Source organism: Nuphar pumila, chromosome 11, assembly GCF_984573655.1.
Source record: "Nuphar pumila chromosome 11, dmNupPumi1.hap1.1, whole genome shotgun sequence".
Taxonomy (NCBI): domain Eukaryota; kingdom Viridiplantae; phylum Streptophyta; class Magnoliopsida; order Nymphaeales; family Nymphaeaceae; genus Nuphar; species Nuphar pumila.
Genome location: NC_143259.1, coordinates 784432 through 805240, shown reverse-complemented (window position 1 = coordinate 805240; position 20809 = coordinate 784432). Strand labels below are relative to the sequence as shown.

Here is a 20809-nt window from a genome sequence, read left to right as displayed (position 1 = left end):
TGTGAACAGTCACGCACGACCTTTCGTGGACGCTACATTGCCGTCCACGTCATCGACTGTGCGACAAGCGTGCAACGTCAGCAGTCCAAGGAGATGGAAAGAGAAAAACGAGGAAAATATGAGAATTTCCGGAGGTTAGCAACACTAGCGCCGTTACTTAACGGCGATTGTTTGGCCTATAAAAAGGGTGGACTTCACCCGATCACCGAGTCGAAGCCAAGCGAAAGGGAGAATTCCAAGCTCCGTTAGAGATCAGGATCTCGCCGCCATGTTCTCCGTCAAGATGGAGCCCGATATCGACGACCTACGGTGCCACCTTCTACAAGATTCCTACTACACCTCCTTCTTCCTGCCGAGCTCTCCGTCGGAGTCGTCTCTGACGGAGTGCAGCTCGCCGGAGGCCGTCCCCACAGGCGCAGCGGGAAAGCGGCGGAGGATCGACAATTCCGATTCCTGCTGCAGGATCGGGTTGGAGGGAGACGACGAGAGGGAGAGGTTCGTGCAGAGCGCACTGCGATTCGACTCGCCGGAGATCGATGACGATCGGGAGGAGGAGAAGAGAAAAAATATCCCTCCGGAGAGGTGCCGGAGGAACCCTCCGCCGGAGCCACTCTCAGCGGCCGCGCTACCGTTCCCCTCGGTTCCACCGAGCTTCTCCAGCGGGTTCACGGGGCCGATGTGCCTGAGCCCGTGCTTCTCCGGCGGGTGGGAAGAGCTCCCGCTTAACGAGAACGACTCGGACGAGATGGTTCTCTATAGCGTGCTGGAGGAGGCATGCCTGAAGGGGTGGTTCCCGGCTCGGTCGGCTCAGCCGGCTGGGAGTAAGGGAGAGACGAGGCCGGGAGTCTCGGTTGGGAATAAATGCGGGAAGAAAAGGTACAGGGGAGTGAGGGAGCGGCCGTGGGGGAAGTTCGCCTCGGAGATCAGGGATTCGGCGCGCCAGGGCGCGAGGGTGTGGCTCGGAACGTTTAACACGGCCGAGGAGGCGGCGCTGGCTTACGACCGAGCCGCCTACAGGATGAGGGGCCCGCGGGCGCTGCTCAACTTCGCACTCAGCGCGGTCGAGCCGCAGGTCGACGCCGCGCCAGAAGCCAAGGCTAATGGCTCGGCTAGCTAAGAGCGACTGGAGAGCTTGAAAAATACTCAAAACCGTGGTTAAACTTTCTTCACACAAGTTGAAAATTCTAGGTTGAAGCTCCCCCCACTAGAAAATATATTTTGTTAAATATTTTGTGTATGCCTAAACATGTAATTAATAACTCATTATAAACTATCTTAGGTATTAAAGTGATCTTATATGGTTGGGCCATATGACATCTCGTAGAGTATAATTATAATAATGTTTAGATACCTAATATGTGTTCATATGTCAATTTTTTATCTTATGATGAGTTGAATTGAAAAAAAGCTAATGTGACGGTTATAAATGAGTTATGATCCCCAAAATCATATATAGTGGTGGTTTCTTTTTTCTCCTCCATAAAAAAAAATAATTGTTCCTCTCTCATTTGAATTAGAGAAGAAAGAACAACAACTAATAAATGTTTTAAAAGATCAAAACTCTATCAAGATCTACTGACAAAATAATGAATTTGGTTACGCTTCTGCACTATACTTTATTTTAGTTTTTTTTTCAATGATTTAGTATGAACAAAATCATGCAACCTGTCGGACGTCATCTGGCTGTGCGCAAGCACCATCGGGTGCCTACACAGGAAAGAGAAGGAGAGGGAGGGTCAGACAACCCTCTCTGGTTACTCACCAGAGACAGAAGGGATCTGACAACCCCCCTCCTCTTTCCGATAGTGGGTAAGATCAACGAAAGGTGTCTGGCTAACCGCCAGACATCGTCCGGCGAAGAGCAGGCACCATTGGGCGCCTGCATAGTAAGGAGGTAGAGGAGGAGGGCCAAATGAACCTCCCCGGTGCATCCCCAACGACAAGGAGGGTTGGACGACCCTCGTCAGGTAGCCCTCATCAGACGTCATGCCAGCATCCTGCGATGGTTGGTTGGGGTCGACCGATCACCCCAGCCATCGTCAGGCAGTTAGGACCCGGTGGTGGGAGATCAGGTCTGGCCTCCGCCCGACCCTGATAATATCGACGTCATGCAGGACTGAGCCTGTAACAATCCCAACTCATATCCCTTGAAAATGCATAATTTTTTTTTTCAGTGCGAAAAACTTTCGAGAGACCCGAGTTCCTTACAATTTCAATTCCAACTGGATAGTCAAACATCACAAAGAGACTTACAATTATCATCCACAAGAACCAAAGCAAACCTCTTTATTTATGAATCAAAAATCAATTCTAGAGACAATATTCTACTCAACATAAATTAAAGTAGCAACTGACTGAAATAAAAGAACTGAAAAGAACAGTAGAACTAAAAGAAAAAATGAAAGAGCCACTCTATCTACTAGTGAAGCTGTCAATAACCAAGTGTAGCCCTCGTGCTCTCCCAGTAGCACTCGGCTGGCTACCAACCATCCAACCGCTGAACCCATGAAATTGAACATATATATATATTTTTTTAACAAAAACAATAAGAAAAAACATAAAAAATAGATGTATGAAATCGTAGGATCGTGGATCCACTCTTCTACCATGAATTTCCATCAAGAACAATGCACAGAATCCATATCCACCTGATTTCTCATTTGTTTCAAGAAAAAGTACCCGTACCTTTAAAGAAAAAATATGAAAAGGGGTTGTGGAAGGGAGCTTGGCTGGGCAACAATGGCCTCCAACCTCTTCTTCTTCCTCCTTCCTTCTCCTTCTCTCTCTCTCTCCCTTTCTTTTCACTCATTTCCTTCTTGTTTTTTTTTCTGTAAGTAATGGGTGGGAGAGGGGGTGACGTTCCCCCTTCTCCAACCCTCTCTCCTGAGAGAGAGTTTAAAAAAAAGTGGAAACTCTCCCTCTCTGTTAGTTTCCAAAAATTTTGGAATTCCTTAATTTGAACTCTCTTTTTTTTAACAATTCTAACTTTCCTAAATACTTTTAGGTAAGCATAGGGACTCTTTTGGAGAGTCCCACTCAGCCTAGAAATTAAATTTCGGAATTGATATTAATTAAATAATGATTTAGTTAATTTTTAATTAATAAAAATTATTTACAACTTTTCAAAAATAACCAAATTAACCTTAGAGGCTTTATAAACATAATTAACCCCAAAATAAAACTTTAAATTGAATTTAAAGCTAGTAAAGACATTGGACATGGATTTAGATTTGGATCCGGTTCCAATATCCAAACCCATACCCATAACGAAAATGGATCCAAATTTGGACCCAAACCAGATTTAAGTAGTACCCAAACAAGACCCCAAACCATAAAAATTTGGATCATAGGCCTTGGATCCAGTCTGATCCAATCCCGAATCTGTTTCGATAAACTGCTAAAATTTTAGAAAAACATGATTTTCGGGCCAACCAGAACTCGAATTTAGAAAAGTAAAATATCATCACGTTCAAAATTTTGAGACTCATCCAACGATATATTACACAAATACCAAATTTTGAATTTCGCCTAAAAATAACTAAAATTTTGCTTGAATTTAAAAATCAAAATTAAAACTCTTTACTACGTTTCGATTGGCTCGCCTCGACCTTGTCGATGAGACTTGTGTCAAACCCAAACTCTAGGACATTGGTCTAAAAATAGATCCTCAAACAATTTTTTCACCAGACTTAACTGAATTTCGAAAATCTCATGAATTGACTATAGACCAAAAAATACGCGATCTTACAAGACCCAGGTCGAGTATGGTCTAACCCTACCTGTTGGGTCTGCCCGGCCTTCCCCTTGTAACCGGGTATGCGGGACCCAGGACGGATCAAGCTTGACCCAACCCGCTGGGCTCGCCCGCCCCCTTTCTCTCTTGTTTTAAGATATTCAGATGGATTTGGATTGGGTTTGATGCGACCCAATCCATCGGCTTTAGCCCTAGGCCCTTTAAAAAATGAGTTTTGCATCCAATTTTTTTTATCCAAACCATTAGGTTTGCCATTTTGAGGGCTTGTAAAGGTTGTTTTGGATCATTTTAGCAGGTTGACTTCAGATATTTTTGACCCAATTTGGATATGACTATTTGAATTATACAATTATATATTTTTATACATATATATGCATGCAAATATATATAAAATTCAAACTTTAGTATAAATGTCTAATATTTTAAAATGAGTTGATTAAAACAACATGTTATCAAAGTAACCTCCTTTATATAGATTGACTTGTTTGGAATATTAAGATGATTGTATATTTAAAATTCATGCAAATAGTGATCGGTCAAAAAGAAGATTGCTATTTGGTAGAGTTTAATTATATATTTAGTAATTAATATGGGATGATTATCAAGTTTTTCATGTGAATAATGAGTTGGTCCAAAGAAAAGCTTGTTGTTTGACAAGATTAATTGTCCATGTTTGATTATTGTAATAAGAATACCACTTATAAGTTGACATTTATGTCCAAAGACTAAATGTCAATGTTGTGTTGGGTATCTTGTGATGGGGTTCACCATAGATTAAATTTGTTAATTAAAGTTAATGTATATGGATATGTATATTGATTGTGAGCTTGTTGCGGTGTGTTTGTTTTATTCTTGATTCAGTAAATGCTTCTGCTTCTACAATATCTGCAAATATCAATTCAATCTCTATTTTGAATAACACAAACTTCAAAAACTGAAAAGAGAACGTTATAATTATTCTTTGGTGTATGGATTTGGATCTTGCACTTCGAGATGACCAACCACCTGCTCTCACATATAAAAGTTTTGCTGAGGATAAAAGGAACCATGAGAAGTGAGATCGATTCAATCGCACGAGTCTTATAATCATGAAACGTGTAATTTTAAAAACTTTTAGGGGTGTTACGTATGAAGAGGTTAATGCCAAGAAGTTCCTTGAGGAAATTTAGAGACGTTTTGCTAAAAACAAAAAGGTTGAGACAAGCACTCTCCTTTTGAGTCTTATTTCAATGAGGTATAACGGAAAATAAAACATAAAGGAGTATATTATGAAAATGTTTCATCTTGCTTCAAAACTAAATGCACTAAAGTTAGAGTTGTTTGAGGACTTACTCGTGCATTTGGTTTTGATATCTCTTCCTACACAATATAGTTAATTTAAGGCCAGTTATAACTGCCAAAAGGATAAATAGACTCTAAATAAGCTCATTTTTCATTATGTGCAAGAAGAGAAAAGGTTAAAACAAGAAAAGACTGAAAGTGCTCACTTGGCAACTACCTCTAAAGACAAGTATAAGAAAAGGAAAAGGGGTGAAGAAGTTGCAGTAGAATCTCTATTACAGAAGAAACATCAGGATGCAAAGTTCAATTATTTCTTTTGCAAGAGCGAGGGTCATATGAAGAGGGATTGTACCAAATATCATACTTGGTGTAAAAATAAAGGTACTCTCACTTTGAATTGTTCTGAGGTTAATTTAACTTCTGCACCCAAACACAGTTTGGTGGATGGATTCTGCTGCTACTACTCATATAAGTGTGTCTATGCAGGGTTACCTAAGTTGTCGAACACCAATTGATGCTGAAAAATTCGTCTATGTGGGCGATGACAAATTAGTTCAAGTTGAGACAATAAAGACTTTTAGGTTATTGCTAAAGACTGGTTATTATTTAGATTTGAAAGAAACATACATTGTACTGTTATTTAGATAGAATTTGGTTTCTATTTTCGTATTGGATAAATTCGGTTATTCTTATTCATTTGAAAATAGTCAGTTTAAGTTGTTTCTTGATTCAAATCTTATTGAAACTGGTTCTTTATCTGTACTTGATAACCTATATTTGCTTGATATTGTTGTCTCGTATAATGAAACCTTGCATGCAAGATCACATGGTATAAAACATAAATTAGCCAATGAGAATTCTACTACAATGTGGCACAAGCGCTTAGGTCATATTTTTAAACAAAGAATATAATGACTTATGGCGAGTGAAATTCTTGATTCTCTTGATTTCAATGACTTTCAAGTTTGTGTTGAGTGTATAAAGAAAAAACGAACAAACATAAGCAAATTAAGTGCCAACAGAAAGATACATGTCTTAGAACTCACTCATACAGATATTTATGAGTAATTCACTATAACTTTCTTGAATGGTCAATAATATTTTATTACATTCATAAATGATTATTCACGTTATGGCTACCTATATTTGATTCATAAAAAGTCTCAGCCACTGGATGTGTTCAAATCATTTAAGGCTGAAGTTGAAACTTAACTTGGCAAAAAGATTAAAGCCGTAAGATCTGACCTTGGTGGTGAATACTATGATAGATATGATGAATCAGGTAAACAATATCTAGGGTCATTTGCTAAATTCTTAAATGAATGTGGTATTATTTCACAATATACCATGCCAGAAAATTCTAGCATGAATGATGTTGTTGAGAGATGAAACATGACTTTAAAGGATATAGCAAGGAGTATGATTTGTCATTCTACTTTACCAAAATCCCTCTAGAGAGAGGCTATAAAAATTGTAGCTTATATACTCAACAGAGTACCAACTAAAGCAATAACCAAAAACCCATATAAACTGTGGATAAGCAAGAGGCCTAGTATAAAGCATTTTCATATTTGGGGATGTCTAGTTGAGGCAAGGCTATATAGGCCATATAAAAGAAAACTAGACTCAAGAATGGTTAGTTGCTATTTTGTTGGATATTCTAAAAGATCTAGGAGTTATAAATTTTATGACTTTGTGAATAAGTCCTTTTTTGTGACAAAAATGCTTGATTCTTTGAAGATGTTGAGTTTGGGAGAGGTGATAAGGTAAGAGACATTACTTTTGAAGAAGAATTTATTTCTCTTCCTACAGTTGTTGTTAACAATAGTCAGATTTCAATTTCTGACATTGTTCAAACAAATCCAGAATAAGACAATGTTCAGGATCTCCCTATCCAAAATCAAGAGTTTACTTATGAAAAACAAACTCAACAACCTCAAGAAACACCTCAAAAAATATCTCAAGAGACTCAAGAACAAGTGCTATTGAGGAAATCTACTAGAGAGAGAAGGAAAATTCTAGATTATTATATTATTTTTTTCTCTAAGAACATTAGGGTGACATTAGATTAAAGAAAAATGATCCAATCAACTTCCATCAAGCTATACATAGTTTTAACTCTCAAAAGTGGATCGATGCCATGTATGAAGAGTTTAAATCAATGAAAGACAATGACGTATGTGATCTTGTCCCATTGCCTGAATATGTAAAACTCATTGGTTGTAAATGAATATTTAAAATCAAGAGGGATTCGAAGGGTGATATGAAAAGATATAAAGCTCGTCTTGTTATAAACGAGTTTACTCAAAGGGAAGACATTGATTATATAGAGACTTTCTCTCTAGTTTTTACGAAAGATTCTTTCAGAATAATGATGACACTTGTGACTTATTTAGATTTGGAACTACATCAAATGGATATAAAAACTGCATTCCTTAATGGTGACATTGATGAGACAATATATATAGTGCAATCAAAATATTTTGTCTCAGGCGATGCAAAGAAAATAGTTTACAAATTAAAAAAATTCATCTATGGACTTAAGCAGGCTTCCCGTCAATGGTATCATAAATTTTAGCAAGTTGTCCTCTCATTTGATTTTAAGATGAATGTGGTTGATGAATGCATATACTATAAATTCAATGGGGGTAAATATATTTTTCCAATTTTATATGTCGATGACATACTACTTGCCAGTTATTACACAAAACCAAGAGATTTCTAACAAAGAAATTTAAAATGAAAGATCTTGGTAACACCGCTTTTGTATTAGGGATTCAAATACATCGAGATCACTCTTGAGGTATTCTTAAATTATCACAAAAGAGCTATATCGAAAGAATTCTTGATAGATTTGACATAAAAGATTGACACCCATGTTGCTAAGGGAGACAAGTTTAATCTCACTCAGTGCTCTAAACACCAGTTTGAAGTAAAGAATATGAAAAAGATTCTTTGTGCATCAACTATATGGAGTCTTATGTATGCTCAAGTATGTACATGTTTGGATATTGCATACATTATTGAGATATTAGGCATATATTTGAGTAACCCAGGAATGAATTATTGCAAAGCAGCCAAACGGGTTATGCAGTACTTACAAAGAATAAAAGATTACATGCTCACATACAGGAAGTCGAATCAGTTAGAGATCATTGGGTATTTTGATTCTAACTTTACTGAATGCCAAGACAGTCGTAGATCTACTCGGGTTATGTTTATCTGTTAGTCGGAAGAGTTATCTCTTGGAGGAGTGCTAAGCAGACACTCATTACTTCTTCCACTATGGCAGCAGAGTTTATAGCATGTTATGAGGCATCCAATCATGAAATATGGTTATGCAATTTTGTCACTGGGTTGCGAATTTTGGATAACATTGAAAGACCATTGAAGTTGTTTTGTGACAATAAGTTGACAATACTATATTTTAACAATAACAGGAGCTCATCAAAGTCGAAACATATAGACATCATTGTTGTTAAAAAAAGAGTGCAAAATGGTTAAGTATCTATTGAACATATTGGTACAAACTACATGATTGCGGATATGCTTACCAAAGGTTTACCACCCAAGGTCTTTCACGAGCATACTGTTCGAATGGGTGTTGTATCATTTAATGATATGTTGGTTTAGTGGGAGTTTGTATTTGGATGTTTTGAAATAAAGATAAAGTTTTTTTTTACTATAGTATAAGGTTCAGGTTTCAGTTTCACTCTCTACTCGTTTATTATGATCTCACTAAAGAATAAAGCAGGACCAATTGGAAATAGGCATGTTTAGATCACATTATATGTAATTCTCATGCTTCATATCCATGCTTAATATATGTTGTTGGTTATGTCAATATATGTAATCATTGATGGGTCTCTTTATGATGAATATAATAAATATCGCTTTAGTTTTATGTTGATATGATCAATGAACACGATTGTTAGTGATGTCATTTGGTAAAATAGTGTTATTGAGCTCATAAAGTTAGTGTATAATTCCTGATTGTATAATGACATATGTGGCCTAAGTGAGAGATTGTTAGATATTTTGCGTAGGCTTACCTATATAATTAATCACTCATTATAAATTATCTAAGGTATGGCTCATTTAAAGTAATCTTATATGGTTGGGCCATATGACATCTCATAGAGTATGGTTATAATAATGTGTAGATACCTAATATGTGCTCATATGTTAATTTTTTATTTTATGCTGGGCTGAATTGAAAAAAAAATATGACGGTTACAAATGGGTTATAGTCTCCAAAATCATATATAGTGACAATTTATTTTCTCTTCCTCATCAAGAAAGAGAGTGTTCCTCTCTCATTTGGATTAAAGAAGAAGAAAAAGTCACTAATAGAGGTTTTAGAATATCAAAACTCCATCAAGATCTATCAGCGCAATGATGAACTTGAGTACGCTTTTGCACTGTATATTTTTTTTATGATTTCGCATGAACAAATTAGGGATAAATAAAGATTATTTTTCTAAGTTTTCTGACATATATTTCAGGCCTGCGTATAGGATGAGGTACGGTTCACAATCAATGACTACCGCTGGTTGGGCAGTGGGGACAAGACCCCAATCCAGCATATGAGTATATGGGCCCACTTACCCCCACTAATCTAGCATGGCAATGCCAACCATGAACATTATTTATGGCATTGTATGGGTCCAGTTGGTGCTTTGTGGTGATATTAATCGGGTCGTAGGATCACGTATAAATAATGGAGCCCAATGTGGTAGTTAATTCTACAATTGATATATGTTGGTATGTGAGTGGAATGAGGCCGAAAGGGGCCTTGTGGGCATGAACTGTATATGGCTTCTCGTCTAAATAAGTGGCGGGTGTATACAACCCTCCAAACATCTGTGCATTTATTTATTATGTGCCCATGTCCGTTCCCTCAATAATGACTATCTTTTTCTTTTAAAATTCTTTGGATAATAGAAAACCTAGTCCGCCCTCTTGGTGGCGACAATTTTAGGCTACCAAACTATTGGCATTATGATAAGACCCATCCTTGCCCATAGTTTTAGTTCTTACAAGAGGAGTAAGGGGAATTTGAGAGCACAACGTTGCCCTTTCAGCAAACCAGCTTTAGCACTCGACCCCAATTTGCATATTGTCATAAGTTTCACATTCTTTAGACTCACGGAATTGGAAATCCAAGATAAAAATGGGCCTCCTATTTTTTTGAAATCTTGATTGGACATGTCGACCAAAAAAAATATCAATTCCACATCAACTGCTTCCAAAAGGATCAAACAAGCCCAAATCTCTCTCTCTCTCTCTCTCTCTCTCTCAAGCTAATAGCACATCAAATTCATGGATTAGAAACCCATTTACCGGAATCTAGAATCTGTTCTGTAAATTTTGTGATATAAGAAGCATACATCAAACAGATAAAGTTAGCACAATTTTTTATGTTATGAATGCCTTGTTCATGTTCTTCTTGCCTTGGATATTCTCAGCTACATGAAATTGATTTTCAAGAAGGGGGTTATGCCTCGGCTCGTTGTTTAGGGCCCAAGGAAGGACGAACTTTGGCGTAGCAATGCGAGGCAAATCCACCAGAAACAAGGGCTTTCCATGGGATAAAATGAATGGGTGATTTAATTTCTTGACCACAAAATATTTTACTAATTACCGATGTATTGGATCGCAACATACAAAGAGAGAGAGAGAGAGAGAGAGAGAGAGAGAGAGAGAGAGAGAGAGAGATGTGGCGTTAAGCTTATCGGCATGAAAAACACGAAAGATCACAAAACATTTGGATGATCATTGCCAGAAAAGATATTAGCATGTGCTCAACAGTGACTTTGTATATTTTAAGCAGCATATAGGTGAGATATTGTGTGCCTTCTTATCTCTTATGGTGCAGGATAATTTTGTAGCTTCTTGGTTTTCATGGGAGAATAGAAAAGATTATCTCCACCACTTACCCAAAGGGCTATAACAATGGATTTGATTCTATTTGCAAGATCAAGTTAATGCTTCAATTTTAAGGAGTGCTGAGAGTTGAGCGTCGTGCTAAGCTGCTACGGAAGGCCTAAACTCCATGCAATGACACCTAAAACACTAAAACCAAACCAGACTCTAAAACATGAACAGCTAGGAGCGCCATACAATAATGCTAGGAAAGTGGAGTTTCTTTTGTACTTTAATATTGTGGTACTCCAAATGCCACGTAGTGAAAAGAGGGATAAATGTGGTCCTTGGAAAAAGAGAAACAAGTAAAGAAGAAACACATTGTATGCGTTGCTTAAAGAATGGGACGGGACAAGAAAAGCATGAAAGTTGTTCAGAAAGCAACAGCAGAATCCAAATAAACATGATTTCCCATTACCAACCTTTAAAACACTACCAGTCAAAACAATGAACACATGATACAAACACAGTGTAAAGTTTCTATTCCTCCCCTACCAACCATGATTACATGGCCCTCAATCAGAAAAAATAAACAATAAAAAATGAATTTAATGGCCAGTTTGGAGCCTTAAGCTAACAAACCTAGTATATGTATGTAATAGATGTGGGGACTCACAGAAAAGGGTCTAAGCTGGACCATTAGGTAGGTCTTGGTTGGCAACAGAAGTATCTTTTGGATTGCACACCTGTGGCCTGAGCTTGAACCCAAATTTCCTTGAGAATAGGCTCCAGGAGCTCTTTGGCTTCCCAAGCTTCTCAATCTCTTGCTTCATGCTCAAATACTCCTTCTCAAGCTCGCATACCCGCACTCTCATGTCATCGATTCCAACCTTGAGGTTGTGATTATCCTTGATGTGAGCAGGTGCAGCAGCAGGAGCAGCAGTGATGGCGCCTTCGTTCTTTGGGATGTCCAGGATGCCGTGTGGTGCATGACCATTATCAAGGTTATCTGATACAAAGAACCATCCTGCAATGGATGTCCGGAGGCGCAGCTGCTCGAAGAACAATACTTGGACCACAACTCTGAGTGGCAACCTTTCGTTCTGGGCAGCATGCGTGCAGGCCTCTAGGGACAGCTTCTGGCAGTTCATGAGTCTACATAGCTGCTCCCTCTCGGAGTCGGTCAGCCAGGGATGGGCCTGAAACAAAAGCATGAAGAAAAAATTTAAGCAATTCTGGACCTCTCTATACATGGCACAGACAGGATATGCCCACTGCCAAGACCCACCACCAACTAGGCAAAGATTCCAAGTTTTTCACTTGTCGGATCTTGGCTTACATGTCACATGGACACCACCAGTAAGACAGGTTTACAACTATTCTTGTCGAGTTTCCCAATGCTAAGCATTATGCACTCATTCACTAGCAACGTGACAAAACATGGCCCCCACTGCTTAGACCTACCAACTAGGCAAACATTCCAAGTTTTTCACCTGTTGGAGTTTCTTTCGCTAAACATTATGCATTAGCTAGTGTCGATATTGGATATTCACCCATCGATATCATTGATAGAAACTTGCAATCAGGTTCTTTTTATGCAAAGTGCCAAGTGTGCCAAGAATAAATAGTAACACCAAGAGGCACTTGGTTCGTCTATTTTCTAAAGGGGCTGCTGCCGCAAAAACAAACTCTCTAGCACTACAACGACAGAGTTCTCACTGTGATATCTGTGGTATCAGTGTTTGTATTACCTTCAAGTATATATCAATAGCACGGTAAATGCCATCATCCAGGTTCCTAGCATAGTCGGGAATCATTGCTGCTAGCGCCTGAAATTTGGAAAACTTGAGATTAACATCTGGTGCAATTTCTGCAAGGAATCCATCAACGAGCCTGGCCACCATGGTAATCGGTGCCGGTGAAGGTGAGCCAATCAACTGCCCTTCATCAACCAAGCAAGGGCTGGTGGCCGCAGAAGCTTGATCAGACACAAGGAAATGGTCTAGAATTCTCTGTACACAGTCAATGTCATAGAGAGTTTCTACCGAGTAAGTCAAGTTAGGAAGGAGAAGATCTTCCAGGGAAGCCTGGCCCATTTGCATCCCCACTCTTTTCTCCAAGTTTTCTCTGCATGATGAGCTCGCGTGCAAAATCATGGCTGTACGAAGCAGACCAAGTAGGAATTTCGTCGATGTGACACCTTTCTGCATGGGTAACAGACCAACAATCTCTTCGAGCAGAGTCCTCTGATCACCCTCTGATGGGAAAGAAATACGAGAGTTCTTTTCCTGATTGCCTGAATGTCTTTGCAGTCCAGGGAGATGCCAATTCGCATAGAATGTCAGGCACCCTGCAACATTCTCAGGGCTCATTCCTTTCGACTCCATTGCCAAAACCAATCTCTTCAATAGAGGGAAACTTAAAACTGCTAAGTCTTCATACCACCAATCTGAATTCACAGTTTCTGGCTTGGCTCCTGTACCAATTCCATTCCATAAAACGCTACCACATGGACTCTGCAGGGTTCTTTGTCCTCCCATAGGCCAACCAAACAAATTTGGGTCACTACAGGCTTTCATGGCCAAAGAGTTGATGCATCTTGTGACAATGTGAAGTTCCTCGGCATGAGGGAGCACCTCCTCACATGTTTCCAGAGCTTTTAGAGTGTCCTTCCAACTGGAGAAAACCTCACTGAGAAACCCCTCCGTCTGCATAATCAAGTTCCCTTCCCCATATTCTTCAGTCATCCGAAGGTGCTCAGCAGCACATCGAACGCATACCACATTCATGGCGGTAAGTTCTAGCCTAATGCCATAACAGAATTTCACAATAACTTCAAAAGCTTTTGCACCACCGGGGATGTCATTGAGCTGCAGGGCACAACCTGTTCCTTCTGCACTGGAAGACTCTTCAATTAACTTCTCCAACAGACCGCTCCTAGAAAGTAAGGGGAACTGCCACAAAGTGATGATAATCAACATCATCATTATCATCATCATCATCATCAGAGAGAGAGAGAGAGATGTACTGGAATAGAATTATACCTTGTGGAGATGAAACGAAATTTCTCCAACTTCAATGACAATATCACTAGGAAGTCCAGTAGTACATAACCTACAAAGAGATGCAGGTAAGGAAACAATCATGCAAGCTGGGATTGCTCCATTATTAGTATTTGAAGCCCAGACGGTTCCTTTGAATACAGTCATCGCACAGGTGATATGGTATACAAAAGAAAGATGCAAAGCAGAAGATATGCATTTCAAACTTCCAAAGGTTCCATTCTGGCGTAAAAGTGCTCAACCATGAAGCAAACATTGAAAGGCATTTACATAATAACGTTGATAAACAATGAGATGCAAATTTAGATACTTCAGCTATCTCAAAGGCATACTTGTTAGCATTGAACATTTTTTTCTTTTGCAAAAGCATCTTATACAAATTGTTACTGCCTTTTTTAGTTATTTGTGCATCTGCTAATTATTAACACTTTATCCAAAAAAATTATTAAGCATCTTACCCCATTAATTAATTTAGTGTTAGCTCAATTCAATTGTTAAGTACATATCACCCTCTCGTGTTAGGTGTTAGCTCATCCAGCGTTGTCAAAAAATTCTGTCTTTGTTGAACTCAGACAAGATGGGCATATTTTCAGCCTTGCACATTGACTCAGGGGTATCCGCACACTGGTCTGGATAAGAGGGACATATATAGCTCATTAGCTCCTATGTGATCAGATTTTCCATCCTATGTTTGTTTCTCTTCTCGTTTGAAAGTTCTTACAAACAGCGCAATCACATAGTTCAGGAGTGAATTAAACAACTGACAAATGACCTGAACTGAGTCAGCATTCTTCTTTTTCCAGGAGCCATCTATTTATCTCATTTGTTTCATTCCCATGTAAAGGAAAGAACAAGCACGAATTTCTAAAAAAAATTCAGCTCAGCCCATGTGAAAGCTTTTACAGGGGAGGAGGTATGAGTGAATTTACACATAAAAAGTGGTAAGTAGTGGAAAAAACTGGAGCCCACTTGTGCCAGCATGACACTTACCCATAATGATGATTTGATGTTTGTTAATTCATGGTGGGAAAGGATTACATCAGGGTTTGTCAGTTCAGCATTTTTCCATGTAAGTTATATGAATAAACAAGACTTAAAACTAAAACATCCAAACAAAGTTTCAATATTTGTTTATTTTTGCAATTCAAGATTCCAGGCCTGTTTAGCTTCATTAAAGTGTTCCCTTCTTTGAGCCAATGGGTAAGACCACTGAGATATTCAACGCAATACAGCTTCTTCAATAGTAGAACAGTAAGATGGTAGGAATTGCTGGTATTGATGAGATAGCACAAACTACATGAATTTCTTGTGGTAAAATTTTGTAAGTTCCTTTGGAACCCCAACAAAGATAGTAATATGAAACTATGAATTAACCTCATACAACATGGGAAGGAGAGATAACAGGCTTAAAACCATGGACTAATCAGTTTGGGACAGAGTATTGGCATTCGCCATGTTCATTAAGAAATAGATATAAAGATAGTTATGTTCACCAGATTGCATTTATGCTAGGAGAAGAAACATGTACGCAGCCATTTCTTATTCAAAAAACTCAATTCTTTCATCAATAGCTTGCCAGACCTCACGGATGCAACTCATACTGCTTAAAATGGGAAAAACAGCAATGGATAACTAGGAAACCAGAGTGATCAATCGTGGATGATTAGAAGACATTGGTCCAGGCATACATTGGGGTCAAAAATTGATGGACTCCAGGCTTAAATGCTAGGCACAGACTGACAAGAAACTGTTGGCACTAAACCAACCAACAACCCCACCTAGTTCACTTTTCTGAATTACACACTACTGCTGTATATGGCATTGGCAGATTCCAGCAATTGATTTCAGTCGAGTGAATTGACATCCTAATTTTCAATTTTGATTACATAATATATTCTATCCCAAGATCAGGATTGCAAAATTTTCTCAAATCTCTTGAAACACACTCATTGGCTATATTGCATTACTGAAAAACTGATAATTCATCCTTGGCAGGAAAAAAAAAAAGACTAAAGCTTAGTGTGGCCATAATAATAAATTGAATATCAGAAATTTTAGAAAGAAGGTGCACGTTTGAAATGCTAGTCATATTGCCAATAGGCCGGGTCATGAGCTGCTCTTCGAGCCCGAGCCGGTTGAGAACCGGGCTAAAGAGGGGCTCGTTGATAAATGTGTTGGACCATCTCTGGGTCGGGCCGCACTTAAAAGCCCGGTAGGCCAAGCTCTAAATGGTTCGAGACGGTTCAGGCCGGACCGATGCCCACCCTTAGTTTAAACCAGCTTGAAACTCTTGAACCGGTTTCAATGTTTGGTTAATCATGAGAGGAGCCATGACAAGTAACCGGTTCACCAGTGAACGGATTCGATCCTCACGACTCCCTCTCACGATGGTGGGAGAGAGGAAACAGGTTGGGGCTAGGGCGGGTTGGACCACCCACCCCCACAGCCTTGAAACAACCACCGGCCGGCGGTCAGGTGTCCCGCCGGTCAGTCGTGGCCATCTGCCATCGTCCGGCGGGATCCCCACAGGATCCCGCTCGCCGGTGCTGGCTGAGAGGGATGACAAGTAAGTAGAGGAAGATGATGCGGAAGGAGGGGTGAACAGGGGACCGACGGCGGCCGGCCAGGCATGCCGCCGGTCTGGAGTGGCCGACGGCCACCTTTCGGCGCAGTCCCGGCCGGCCTGCACCTCGCCGGCGGTGGCTGGATGAAGGGAACAAGAAGAAAGAAGTCAAGTGGTGAGGCAGCGGCTGGCCAAGCCTGCCGCCAGTCAAAGGTGATCGGCGCACCGGCCTGCCCCTCGTGGCTGCCGGCTAGGTGAGATGAAGAGAGCTAAGGGGAGGAAGGAGAATAGGTGGCTCCGCTCCTGCATCATCTCCTCATAGCCTTATCAACAGCACGATTGTTGACTATATTGTTTCTATTAGAGACTATTAATTCATCACCAACAAAAAAAAAAGGTGAATGCAGATCAATAATACCAGAAAAACTGCAGAACTAAAAAATTTGTGGAAAACCCACAAAAACTTTGATACACCTATGCAATTTTTTCATATTTTATTAAGAAAACAACAAGAAAGCCAAAAGCAAAAGGCATGTTGAGAAGGCAATCGTGAACTGCAAGTACACACAAAAGTCCTAATGGTACGTACCAAGCTTGTCCTTGACGTTGAAAAGCATCAGATTTCGAACCCAATTTCAAACAAGCCATAGCATCATGAGAGAAAGAGACGACAATGAGTCAGTTCATCCAAAGAGAGAGAGAGAGAGAGAGAATTCAGCTGAACGTAACCAAAACAAAATAAGTTTCTTTTTTTTCTCCTTTTTCAATAGAATGGGTATTGTGGTGGGGGTGCGGAAATAGCTGCTGGTCTTCAGGGTTAAACATGATACTGTTGGTTGTATTCAAGGGATGGTCCAATCGTGGAACACCACGAATGCAAGGGTTTCCTTAAAATCCTCCGCCAAATCCCACTCGGCCCGCGAGATGACCGTTGGGTCCAATGCTATTGCTCAAAATTCCCCTTACCCTATTAAGCACCCTCCATAAGTTTTGCATATATATGTTTTTTTTAAGCTGGGGTTAGGCAGACCCCTACCAGTTATACAACCATACCATTGGGTTTTGAACCTGCAACGTCCCATACCATTGGGTTTTGAACCTGCAACGTCCCAACACAAGGTGACGTGTACTAGCTTCTCCTACCATACAAGCGGAACCCCGTTGGTGGGTTTAGCATATATTTGATGTGCTTGTTTGTGCCATACAGGTTGGGGCTTACCTCAAATGAAGCCTAGCCCAAAGGGTGGGCTCAGGTCTGGGTTGGATCAAAATACGAGTCCCCACCCAAACTGGAATTTGAATGTATTCAGTTTTGTGGTCGTCCTCACCATGGGTTCCAAATCAGGTCGCTTCCCATCTTTATTCTTATCTAATATTTTTTACCGCATGATTTTACTCGTTGTTTGGGGAACCCTTTTTTTTAATACAAAAATGTGACAGCGACATATATATATATATATATATATATATATATATATATATATAGAGAGAGAGAGAGAGAGAGAGAGAGAGAGAGAGAGAGAGAGAGAGAGAGCACTTAGAAGGATAGTAATAACCAATTTTGTCTTGAAGGAGTAGCCAATGCACGTCACCTTGTGTTTGAACATTGCAACTTCGAATCCCAATTGTATCTATGTATAACTGGTAGGGATCTGCCTAACCCCAGCTTGCCTTTCAAAAAAAAAAAAATTTGTCTTGGATTAACCAATCTTCTCCTTGTCTTAATAGGTAAGCGGTTTTAGTTGTCAAATAAATTTATGTGAATGATGGTTATGATTTCTTGCGTTTTAAAAGGTTAAATGATCAATGGGACCCGAGGCGGTAGCGTAGTTGGAACGGGCCTCAACTGTTAGACGGGCAGTCGGAGTTGTTCGATTCCCGCATCCGTTGTTTCCCTTGCGTAAGTCAAAGCTGGTGGGTCCTTAGGGTCAAGGGTTGTTCACGAGTTTATAACCTCTGAGGTGGTTTTCCGTTTCTATATGAGAAAAAAAGGTTAAAATAAGCAATGGGGTAGTTTAAATTAGGAGAGATTTACAAGGGTCAAGAGATTTTACGGACGTCATTTTGATTCCCAGGAGACCAGAATCTTCCAAGTTTACTGACTTCAGGCCCATTAGTCTTTGTAATTTTCTTTATAAAATCATTTCAAGTCATTTTCAATTGAATAAGGCCCATTCTGCAACAGATTCTCTCTCATAACCATAGCTTTTTTTTTTTTAAAAGCTACAGCATCCATAAGAGCATCCTCATTTCTCACAAACGGTGGACACCATGGCTAACAGCAAAACACCCTTTTTCATGTTTAAAGCATACTTTGTTAAGGCCTATGCCAGAGTTAACTAGGATTTCTTTGAAGGATTCTTGCATTTTTTTTTGGCTTCAACAATACTTGAGTACAACGGATCATGACGTGTGTTGGGACTCCCAAATATGCTATGTTTATCAATGACCAATCAGGAATAAAGACAGGAAGGCCCTCTTTATCCCTATTTTTCTCTCATTGTCATGGAAAGATTGTTGAGATGGTTTATGATTAATGGAGACGAAAGGGGGGGGGGGGGGGGGGGGGGTCATTATTCCATGCAATTTTCATTCTTTCATTTGGAGTCATTCATTCTATGTTGATGATGTTCTCTTCTTCTTAAAAGATAGAGGCCGCTCGATCGATCATGAATTTCTTCAAAGTTATCAAAGATTTTGAATCCAAATCTGGTTTACTGGTGAGCATTGAAAAGTTCATTATGTTTCCCTTTCAAGTAAGGTCAGACAGTTAATCAAATTGTTCATGTCTGACAGTGGAAGACTGACAAAACTCCCTATAAGATACTTGGAATTGCTGATTTTTGTTGGTCGATTGTGCAAAAAGATGTGTGCCCCTGGTTTTAAAATCAGGTAGAGGGATGGAACGACCATATGTTATAAATGGCAGGTAGGGTGGTTCTCATTAATGCAATGCCTGTCTCTTTCTCCACTTACTGAATGATGTGTTTTAAACTGCCAATCTCTATTATTAAGCAAATAAAATTCATTCTGTGGAATTTCTTATGGAATGGGCCTAGCGGGAATCAAAACCATATGCATCTCCTTAACTGAGACTCTATTTGCCCTCCCAGTGAAGAAGGTGGTCTTGGCATTCAGAAAATCAGTGAAACTAATGTGGCTTTGTTGGCAAAAATGAGCTTTATTGTCGTTTCAAAAGCTACCAACCCATGGGCAGAGGTGGGTGATTAACCATAAATAACTTTTTCGGAACTCTATCTGGCGTAAGTGGAGTTGTCAACTGGGGTCCTGGGGATGGAAGTCTATCAAGGCCGGCTTCTTCATTGTGAAAGATAGCTCCAGGTGAAAAGTGGGAGATGAAAGCAGGGTAGAATTTTGGTTTGACCTTGTGCAGGGAGTGTTACAGTTATCCAGCGTGATTCTCTCCTACATCCAAGCTTCAAGGATATCTCCAGCGTGATTCTCTCCTACATCCAAGCTTCAAGGACATCGATATGTATGGCAGGGTGTACCTCTTTCTTTTTTTCGGTTATCTTCTTGATTCTTATCAGATATTGTGTATTTAAATGGGTGCTCTCTTGAGAATAATAAGAAATAATCTTCACGGGTACTTTCTTCATGGACGTAGGTCATATTGACCGAACCACATTATATTTTATGTTAATATGGCATTGTTTACAAATCGTTACAACCCTAGTAGCCACAATATGAAAACCGTGGCATGGTAGCCAATCATAACATGTTGCAAATCCTGACATGGTGTCACTTGCAAATCGTAATATGTGGTATCAGAGCATTTGACGTTCAACACCCTCGTGGAAAAGATTTGGTGACCATTCACTGTTGTGCGTGACCGTGTCCCTCTCCATTGAAGGTACCCTTTCTTATTCGTTTGTTTTGTTGTTTGTGTCTGAAGTCTAGATGGTTGATCTCGCCAGCAAGATGGTGAGTCAAGAACAAAACCCAATCTTGAAAATCACCTCTACACCGTTGAATGGCCACAATTATATGAGTTGGTCTAAAGCTGCCAGTTTATTTTTAAGTGAGAAAGGAAAATTGGGATACATCATAGGAAAGAACAAAGCCACTGAATCGTCATGAGGCTCCGCATATGATAAATGGGAGTCTATGAATCACTTAGTGATGTCATGGCTTCTCAATTCCATGAAATCGCATATCGTTGAATCTCTTTTGTACAAAGAGACAGTCAAAGAAATATGAAAAACCCTAAAAGAACGATACGGTGAACACAACAATTTGTCAAGAGTTTTTCAACTCCAGTAA

The 20809-nt window shown here is 39.6% G+C and overlaps 2 protein-coding genes across 2 annotated transcripts; one reads left to right on the top strand and one right to left on the bottom strand.

Annotated features, from left to right (window-relative positions):
* The first annotated feature begins 213 nt into the window (after positions 1-213).
* On the top strand, positions 214-1287 carry LOC149821548 (uncharacterized). The gene has a single exon (XM_089980792.1). It carries the CDS (start codon positions 269-271, stop codon positions 1115-1117), a length of 849 nt encoding a protein of 282 aa, XP_089836918.1. The 5' UTR covers positions 214-268; the 3' UTR covers positions 1118-1287.
* A 10101-nt stretch (positions 1288-11388) lies between these two features.
* On the bottom strand, positions 11389-17173 carry LOC149821547 (BTB/POZ domain-containing protein At5g03250-like). Its single transcript, XM_089981164.1, has 4 exons — positions 17115-17173; positions 13945-14014; positions 12652-13854; positions 11389-12099 (listed from the first exon to the last, which is right to left on the bottom strand). Exons 1-4 carry the CDS (start codon positions 17171-17173, stop codon positions 11587-11589), a joined length of 1845 nt encoding a protein of 614 aa, XP_089837290.1. The 3' UTR covers positions 11389-11586.
* Between the last annotated feature and the right edge of the window lie 3636 nt (positions 17174-20809).